This window comes from Peromyscus californicus, unplaced genomic scaffold (assembly GCF_007827085.1).
Source record: "Peromyscus californicus insignis strain IS unplaced genomic scaffold, ASM782708v3 Scaffold_13__1_contigs__length_99412109, whole genome shotgun sequence".
In the NCBI taxonomy this organism is placed as follows: domain Eukaryota; kingdom Metazoa; phylum Chordata; class Mammalia; order Rodentia; family Cricetidae; genus Peromyscus; species Peromyscus californicus.
This window is the reverse complement of record NW_026294424.1, coordinates 80,913,223-80,923,193: the sequence shown is the minus strand read 5'-3', so window position 1 is coordinate 80,923,193 and position 9,971 is coordinate 80,913,223. Positions and strand designations below refer to the sequence as shown.

The window sequence follows — 9,971 nt, the reverse complement described above, 5'->3', positions numbered from 1 at the left end:
ATCTAATGCGGTTACAGGTGGTTTCCGTTTATTTTAAATTAGTCCCTATGGAAGCATGGTGTGGTATTAGGCTCCCACATTTGACACTGAACAGGCTCTCACTTTGTACATTTTATCCACATTTCTACTTGAAGTGTGAGCTCAAAGTTCCGACAAAATGAAAATCCAGAGAGAATGATAACCAGTCTGAGGTTATTGCTGAGAAGGTAGATACCCTTCTACTTGCAGCTCTACCTCAGATCACAGACCCTTGCATGGCATCTTAGACCATAGAACATGCACCCAGTCGACAGGTAAAAATGTCTGTTATGAGAAAACTCAGCATTCATAATCTTTTATCTAAATAATTTCACCCTCTGTGAGTTTTTAAAAATACCACTATTATTTATCATTATTTAACTTTCTAGAATTTCCCAATTATTTTAAACTTTAGTTATCTGTTTACTCAAATAATTAATGGTATTTTGCCTCACGTTTAATATTTTGAAAGTATCCATTTAATATTCATGCATTTGAAAAGGTAAGCATTTTAATTCTTTCATAATTTATCTAAGAAGATAGTAATGAGGCTCAACTTCATAGATCTTTCCAGGAGTCATTCTGAAGTAAAGAACTTCATGAAAAATACGTAATTTCTTTTACCCTATTAATACTAACGTCAGAGTGCAGACACTACTGTTACAGATTTATTTTCCTTCTCTCTCTCTCTCTCTCTCTCTCTCTCTCTCTCTCTCTCTCTTCCTTTTTTGTGTTTTTCTCTGTGTACAGGGAATTGAATCTAGGCCCTCACACATGTTGGGAAACAAATTTACACTGAATTATATCCTCAGTCCCCCCCTTTTTTTTCATTTTTACATTTTTGAGACAAGATCTCACTAAGTTTCTCAGGCTGGCCCATTCTCTATGTAGACTGGGCTGGTCTTGAACTTGTGATCTTCCAGCCTCAATTTCCCTAGCAGCTGGGCTTATTGGCCCAACACTCCATATGATATACAACAAGGTAGGAGAAATTTCCCTTTGGTAACTCCAGACCCAGCACATGAGAGTGTAGAAAATATTTTACTTCACTGTTCGTAAAGTATGGATGCAATAAAATTAACAGGTAAAAGGAGGATTGTAACCTTCAGGAACATGTTTGATAAAAGTACAAGTTTCTTCTTTTGTGTAAAAACAGACTGTTTTCATTTCTTATTGAAACAAAGGCTAATTTGTCAATGCTTTAGTTATCCCCAATTTCGATTCTAGTTAGCTATTTTGCCTGCTCCCCTAACATGATTTATCCACTTTTACTAGTTTAGAATATTTGATTGTGTGGATAAGTCCTTGCTTGTTGTATGGATTGTTTGCTTTACGTTTGCTCGCTTACCTTTATTGTCGTCTTGGATGGTTCCTCAGTGTTTTTATGCTGCACGTGAAGATACCGGAACTGTGACAGCCTCAGGGGTATTGATGAGCACCGTGGAAGCTTCTGGATTGTCTGCAGTAGTAGTCATCACTGGTTCAGTGATGGGAACTGGGGTAGACTCAACAGGAGCAGTGGTTTGGACTTTTGGAACGACAGTGCTTTCTTCATTTTCATTGTTAAGAATGGCAAGAAAGGATGGGCTTGGAATGGGGTTAGGTACCACAGTAGGCTGGGGAAAATTTGGAATTGGCTGCCATTGGGAGAATTGGGCTAGTGACCTAAGCAGAGGCAGTATGGTAACAAGTGGGTGATATGCATATGGGATAACAGCTACAGATGGCCTCTGGTGGTAGTAATTAGGTTCGTAACGAAGATTGCTGTTCAGCATATAGCCAATTGGTGTGTGCCGGACTCTCTTCTGATCGTACCGTATTTCAGGCTTTTCACGGCACTGCAGAAAGGGAACATTGTGCAGAAAGGTTCTTACTGGAGATCAAAACGCAAAGAAAACAACGGCAGCTTTTGAAATAGTGCAGGGTTTATGGTGAGCAAATAGAGCATTTGGATATACACATTTCCCATTCCGTGCATGATTTCGCTATTGTGAAACATTACTTGTATTAACGTAGAAATCACATTTCTTTTGAACAAATTAGGTAATTAAAAATGTAAAATATGTTTCCCTGTATGGAAGTATGGCATGTATTGAAAGTACTAACTAAACTTTACATATTTAATTGCAGTACCTAGGAAAGTCTAAAGGAGAACTACACCCATTATATGCAAACACAGACAATGTTCGCAGACACACATGGATGTATTCTCACCTCATATATTACAATTGTTGGTAAATGTTATCAGCCCAAAAAATGGCATGTTTTATCACAGAATAACAAAACATGGGAAGATTTTTTTTAATGTTAATCTTGGATTTAAATATTTTTAATTTAATTTTTCCACTAAGGACTTTTCTGTTATTTATTTCTGCCAACCTTGTGCAGTTACAAAATTTTCTTGATATAATTTTCTATACAGATATTAATGAACCAACAAAGCCATTCTGTATAGTAACTCTTCCTGTAAAAAAAAACAGCTAATGTATTTTTTCAAAGATGTTTTGGAACAAAAGGAGACATCAATCTGAGCAAATGTGGTAGATTTAAGGATGAGTTAGGTAAGGCGTTTTCTCCAACTGAACTTTTTCAAGTGGACAGGAGAGATATAAGTTCTGCTTTTGTTCTTTTCCTTAAGTATTCCAATTGGAGAGTCATCTGATAAGCAAAGGAAGCATTTGAGCCCTCACAACTTGGGCTTTTCAAAGAAACTAAGACTATCTGGCCAACATTCAGTTTGGTTCATATTATCTTTTGTTTTAGTGATGTTTTTACTTATCAGAAGATACTAGTTTATTCTGTGGAGGTCAAATATTTATTTAGTTTTAATCAGAAGATATTCCTCTCTGCAGACTACTATATTACATAAATTATATTTCCACTATATAAATAACGGAAAATAGACTTACAGCCAGTTGTTCCTGATTTTGCACCTCTGCAACCTGATTGGTTAGAGAAAAATAATGAGAAATGGCAAGAGAGAGAAATCAAAACAGAGATTCTTTTTTGTTTGTTTTCTATTTCACTTTTGTTTTAGAGACAAAATTAATATTATGCCCATTTTTACATATATAGAAGGATTTAATTGGCACATAAATAAAGTATCACATTGTTATTTTCATATGCTTCTGACAGCTCATATATGGAATGGTAAAATCTATAAACTTCTTTCTTTTTGATATATTTTATGATATACTTGTGATTTGAAACCTTTATGGATCTGTCTCCCAGTTAGGATATGGCATTTGTACTCAGGAAGTCTCAGCAGCTATGATTGCCTGCACAACACTTGTACAAGACTCAGCCTGTCCAAATTCCATCATGGAATAGGGAGGGGCTCACGAGGCCCCTCCCTCCCCGAGGAACTGTTGGCAGTTAATGGCTGCTGGGAGAGGAGTGGCATTTTCAGGGTCCAGAGTGTGAACCACTCTGCAATGGAACCTCAGAAGAGGCGTTGTCTATAGTGGCTCAGCCACTGGTAAGTTGCCCACACTCATGTAAGTGATCCTTTACACATATCTCTGTGGGTGAAGTCAATTAGTTTTTGCTTGCACTATAAAATATGAAACATAAGAAAAGTGAAGCTAAAAAAGGGTGAGAAGTAGAAGAGGGACTTATTGAGAAGCGGAAGGGAGCCATGGGAGTGACAAGAGGGTAAATTGGTGCAAGTGTGACCAAAATTTATTTTGCATATGTATGTCAATGTCACAATATAGCACATTATTATGTACAATTAATATTTACTAATTAAAAATCCTTAGTAAAGAAAGCAGGAAGGGAAATTTGTTATAAAGTAGGCTCAATAATTCAAGCATTGCTGTAGAACAGGAATGGATTCATTTTATGACTTAAAATTACTTTCTACTACTCATAGAGAAAACCCAAGTTCTTCACATGCAACTGGCCACAGAAAACCATACTTTTGTAAATTTACAAATTTACATTTGTAAAGCTCATAGTAAAATTTTTTTTTTTTTTTTTTTTTTTGGTTTTTCGAGACAGGGTTTCTCTGTGTAGCTTTGCGCCTTTCCTGGAACTCACTTGGTAGCCCAGGCTGGCCTCGAACTCACAGAGATCCGCCGGCCTCTGCCTCCCGAGTGCTGGGATTAAAGGCGTGCGCCACCACCGCCCGGCACTCATAGTAAAATTTTAAAGGTAATTTTGTACCCAAGAATTTACTCAAAAGTATTGTTTAGTAGACACCTGTTTATATTTGACAATTTAATCAAATAATCTAAAGATTTTTTAATTTTAACAAGCGGGCCTACAGTACTCTCTGGGTTGTTCTCCACACCCCCTTGTCTGCTGGCAGAATCAGGTCTTGGAATTACAGAATGAATGTGAAAACAAAGCATAAAAATAGCCCAAAGCCGGGCGGTGGTGGCGCACGCCTTTAATCCCAGCACTCGGGAGGCAGAGCCAGGCCGATCTCTGTGAGTTCGAGGCCAGCCTGGACTACCAAGTGAGTTCCAGGAAAGGCGCAAAGCTACACAGAGAAACCCTGTCTCGAGAAAAAAAAATAGCCCAAACCACAATGCAAATTAATTAAAAAGTTGAAAGAAGCAGACCTTTTTGCATGGTTCATTTTAAATATAAAATATAATTCTAGGTCAACCAACCACAGAACTAATTATGGGCATGGATACCTGGGAAGAACTTGAGTAGGCCACATAGTCAGGAAGAATGTCTCAAAAGACAGTAATTTGAATACTAGAAAGTCTGAAGGTCTTTTAAAGTTGTTGAAGCATTTAAATATTTGTTCAGTTTTATGACAAGAGGCATTTTAATATGATTGACCTTTTCAGAGTATTGTGTTTGGGGTTCATGTCTCTAACAAAGATAATATCAACTTACTGTTGGATGTGGGTTTTGTACCTCAGCAGCCTGAGGAGTTATAGAAGGAGAAATCATGAGAAATAAGTGAAGTATTTAAAGTCTTTAAGTATTTAATCCCTAAGGAGGCTTGAAGATGGGAGGGATAGAAATTACATCCAAAGAATTTTGATCCTGGACTAGGAGTTCTATACTTATTGCTTATGAATTATATTTATGGTATTTTCTCTCTTAAAAATAGATTTGTATAGCACAGGAATTTGGAAGACTTTCCATGAACGGTGAAGTATGTCTTATGATAACTAGCTGGATATTCAGAAGAATATTTTTATAATACAAGTAAATATAGAAAAACTATTAACCATCTGTTATGCTCCTTAAAGTGCCCATATTTTGATAGTCATATAATTGGATATCCTAAATAAAAAATAATTTAAACCTTACAAACAAAATTTATATTAAATTAACTTACCAAAAAGGGCAGAGTTAATGCCAGAATATTCACAACTACAATAAAATTCCTCATCATTGCACCTAAAATAAATTTAAAATATTAAATTAAAACTCTTTTGCTAACAAGTTGGAAGTAGTTGTATGTAATGTTTTCCTTAAAGCAGAAAAATACCTCTGAATTTATAGGTAGATTTAGTCAAGGGAGGACACCTATTTTCTCAAAAATACAGAAACACCAAATGAAGTCTTAGATAATAACAACACTTCAAATGTCTAATATGTTATTATACACTATTCTACTTGTGAAGGGCATACTGTCTTACTGAATCTATTATTTTTGCTGTAGTTGTGTAAACTTGAGTTATGGAAAAACAGGCTTTATAAAAGTCACAGAGTTAAGACATGGGTTGCCCCCACCCTGCAGAAGGTAAAAGGAAAGAATATCAGACCCCATTTGCCTCTCCTGATGTATGTCTCAGGGGATTAGAGAGGCTGTTTGCTAAACTGATTTCAGAACCACCTCTAAGAAATCACTGAACTGCAAATATCTCATGTCTAATCAACTTTGGACAACCTAAGCAAAATGTTTCCTTGAGTGGATGGAGTTCTTATTAAATTCCTTATTTTCTAATTACCTTTTCAAATCATTACCTGAAAAATAATATTTTCTTGTTAAAACCATAGACTCTTTTTTAGTAACTAAAAACATATTCTATTATTTATTTAATTTTGATATTTAACATGCTCTTATAGATGCAATATTACATAGTATATATAATAATATATATAAAAAAAATAACATAATATATATTTAACATTAAATGATAAGAGCTCCTTTTAGTAGAAAGGTAAGATTCTACTGTATGTACCAGCTACATACTGGTAAGTGCTTGTGTTTGTCTCTGTCATTTGCTAAGGAGTCATTATTTGTGAAATTATGGATTAATTAAGCTTTGAAAGACATGCTTTTATACACTATAGTAAAGTAAAATAAAATATAATAATTACACTATAATAAGATGAATTATATGAGTTTTAAGTAGAAGTAAGTTTTAAAGATAATTGTTGGACTAATCTGAGCAATTATTACAGCTCCAGTTTTCTGAGAAATAAGCCCTCTCTATTTGCCTACAGCAGTAGTAGGTTTTTTATAAGTATCTTTATTAGATTTACAATGTCTTGTATAATTAGATAGTATCAAACCTAGACTTAAAGACAAAGTATAGTTAAAAAAATTTGATCATAACACTATCTAAAGTCTAATGTCTAATTTAGGAATTAATATTGAAATGATACCTAGATGTATTTAAGCTTAGCGATCAGGGCTAAAAGGAGGAATGTGTGATTCCAAAATAACCTTAGTGGTATCCCAAATAACTAAATAACATTGGTGGTATTCCCAGTAACTGCTCTACATCACTGCCCTGGGAAGTTGAGGACCATTACCTTCACCTGGAGTCAACTCTTGCGTGACAGTAGGTCTTGCTTGGCCCCTTAGCTGCAGAGAAGACCCAAGATAAATAACGGAGACTAATTATAGGTATTAGTATCAGCCGTCATATTCTACTGCCCTCCTACTTCTTACCCACTAAGACGATGGCAAGAAGGAAAGCTTTTACGTCAACAGGGTCATGTACAGGTCAGTCCTACTGGGGCACTGCAGAGCAGGAAATGGAGTTGTTAGTCATGAGGATGGAGGAAAAAAGAAAAACCAAATTCCTTAAAGAATGAATGCTTTGTGCTGTACAAAAGCATATGAAAATGTATAAAAATATCCTAATTGCATTCTTAACCTACTCATCTTGAATCAAAATCTATGGCTAAAATAAAAAATAGCCACAATTATTTTTCAGATTTTAAGTGTTTTTTACTCGAAGAACTCTGATTTCAAGTGACTTTATATTTATTATGGCCCATGTTGGTCATTTTGCTTCCAAATTTACAACTCTTTACTTTTAAAAATAAAAAAATAACCATCTTAACTATGTGTGGCTTTTGAAAATTAAATTTGGCATGAGACATTTTTGTCACCATGAAGGCTGATCATTTGTGTTTGGATTTAGCATGTAATCCTCATAACACTCATGGCTCAAACACTGAATGCACACTGAAAGATTCATTACTTAACGTGAAAAAAAAAAAACCCTTCCTTTTTATGGACTTTTAAATTGTTGGGAATAATTGTCCTGTCCTAAGAACAGATCATTCTGATTTAGAGCGTGGGATGTAAAACTGCCAATGCCTGTCATAATTTGGTAAATTGTAGCTAAACAAGTACTTTGCCTAAATAATTCAGGAAAGGATATTTTGTTTTACCTGTGCTTTTTCTGGTAGTAACTGTAACAGTGACCTCATTTTGGAAAACATCAGATGGAGGTATTTGCCAGAATCAATGTAGGACTGCCAGAATGTAAACAAGGAATAATATCAGCATTGTAGCACTTTTACTCATTTCTCTCTGTTTCAAGGAACTATTTCATGACTTAGAAAGTAGAGAACATTGTTCTGATCCCTAGAATACTTGTGCAGCTCATACACAGTAAGTCTGGACTTTCTATTTCTTAGAAGTTGGTTTCTGTTACTCAGGGTGTTACACATGAAATACCACCAGCCTGTCTATGTAGACTGTTACAATATCCTGTTTCCATTGGATATCCAGGACCAAGTGATAAAAGTGGATGTTTATGGTCTCTAATTCTGTTACTCCTCAATTCTAAAGGTGCTTTATTCCATTCTGTCATTTCTCAGCCATCAATTAAAAATAATATTAGTTTTAAGCTGTTTTGAAATTTGGTCTAACAATACTAAAGACTCAGACATTTTTTAAAAATATCACTGCAGTAGGGTGATATGTGTTAAGAAATGCCCACAGAGGAGTATTTCTGCAGTGGATTAACCACCCACTTCAGATGCTAATCTGGCCAAAGGAGGGGCTTGCAAAGCTGAGCTTTGTCCTCTGGTCCACATGGGTTATCCAGGTCATGTTTCAGGCATTTTGAACAAAATGTTAACTGAATAAACCAGTCACTTCTCCTATTAGGGAGTGCATACTCTAACAAAAATTTATTCAAATGGTATTGGCATTTGGGCATTGGACATTCCTGTCAAAGGAATCTAGGTCTAAGTAGCTTGGGTTTTGAGTTGAACTAAGTAAAGTCAAGTGTGTACCTGTATAGATGTTCCAGTGTTCTTCAAGGAAAAGCAAAAGGAATATGAAACTTTCACACCCTTAAATCTCTAAGGAGAGTGATTTATTATATATATATATATATATGTATATATATACATAATATAATAAAATATATATATTATTGATGAGTTTTATTTCCTGTTTTTAATTTGACTTCTTGGCAATGATCTCAATAAACTAGTGTTTTCTCCATGTAAAATATTTCAGACAACAGTTGCAGTGTAAAGGACTCTCTTAGTTTTCTAATACACACACTTCCTATGACATCAGAATTATTGACATTTTAGTACAAGAATTAATATGCTTCAGAGACTTTCACTGTAAATGAATGTCAAAAAAAATAAGACAAGATGTTCATGGAAATTGAATTTCTGAGACTGAAGTGTGTGGGGGATATTGTGTTCTCCAAAATATTGTGCACCCTAATAAACTTACCTGGGGTCAGAGACAGAACAGCCACTAGATACAAAGGCTAGAAAATGGTGGCACTCACACCTTTAATCCTAGCACTCCAGAGGTAGAAATCGCTCTGGATCTCTGTGAGTTCAAGGCCACATTGGAAACGGCCAGGCATGGTGACACATGCCTTTAATCCCAGAAATCGAGCCTTTAATCCAAGGGAGTGGTGGTAGAAAGCAGAAAGGTATATAAGGTGTGAGGACCAGAAACTAGAAGCATTTGGCTGGTTAAGCTTTCAGGTTTCTAGCAGCACAGTTCAGCTGAGAGCCATTCGGATATGAGGACACAGAGGCTTCCAGTCTGAGGAAACAAGACCAGCTGTGAAGTTGGCCAGGTGAGGTTAGCTGTGGCTTGTTCTGTCTCTCTGACCATCCAGCATTTCACCCCAATAACTGGCCCCAGGTTTGATTTTATTAATAAGAACTTTGTAAGATTCCTGCTACAGAAGTGCAATATCAAGTTTTCTCTCTTGCAGTTGATTCACTTCAATTAACAGTTAGCACACACAGAGTTCTTATCAAAAGAAAACACTAGGGAGTATAATAGAAAACCAGACTAGCTGATGACAGAGAATTTATAGAGAAATGATTCTCAGCCTGTGGGTTGTGACCCCCTTGGGAGTTGAATGACCCTTTCCCAAGGGTTGCACATCAGATATCCTGCATATCAGATATTTACATTATGATTTATAAGAGTAGTAGAATTAGAGTTATGAAGTAGCAGTGGAAACGATTTTATGGTTGTGATCACAACACGAGGAACTATTTTAAAGTGTTACAGCACTGGGAAGGTTGAGAACCACTGGTCTAGAGAGAGTCTCAGGGACCACGAGGAGCCAATCCATGTCTTCTGGTCTCAGTGAGTACAACTGTAGCCTTAGTGTTAGTGTACTCCAGAGTTGATGCTTTAGTAAGTAGAGCTCTAGATCTCTGGAGTCATTGTAAAAGCACAGATGAAAGGTAAGAGAGAAGAACAATTTCAATTTCTATAATGCATTATTTTTCTAATATGGTCAAGG

At 35.8% G+C, this 9,971-nt stretch overlaps 1 protein-coding gene across 2 annotated transcripts; it reads right to left on the bottom strand.

Moving 5' to 3' along the window:
• Positions 1 to 1,400: 1,400 nt before the first annotated feature.
• On the bottom strand, positions 1,401 to 5,380 carry LOC128108938 (kappa-casein-like). Of its 2 annotated transcripts, XM_052735959.1 has the most exons (3): positions 5,324 to 5,380; positions 4,873 to 4,902; positions 1,401 to 1,856 (listed from the first exon to the last, which is right to left on the bottom strand). In XM_052735959.1, the coding sequence occupies exons 1-3, from the start codon at positions 5,378 to 5,380 to the stop codon at positions 1,401 to 1,403; spliced, it is 543 nt and encodes a 180-aa protein (XP_052591919.1). The 2 variants fall into 2 exon arrangements, with proteins under 2 accessions (XP_052591919.1, XP_052591920.1); XM_052735960.1 differs by lacking the exon at positions 4,873 to 4,902.
• Positions 5,381 to 9,971: the final 4,591 nt, after the last annotated feature.

What these genes read in the sequence shown, in the direction of transcription:
- LOC128108938 (XM_052735959.1), bottom strand. Translation starts at nt 5,380, where the DNA reads ATGATGAGGAATTTTATTGTAGTTGTGAATATTCTGGCATTAACTCTG. An exon ending in CATTAACTCTGCCCTTTTTG is followed by an intron (nt 4,903 to 5,323) that starts GTAAGTTAATTT and finishes ATAACTCCTCAG; the next exon opens with GCTGCTGAGGTACAAAACCC. An exon ending in TACAAAACCCACATCCAACA is followed by an intron (nt 1,857 to 4,872) that starts GTAAGTTGATAT and finishes CCCTTTCTGCAG; the next exon opens with TGCCGTGAAAAGCCTGAAAT.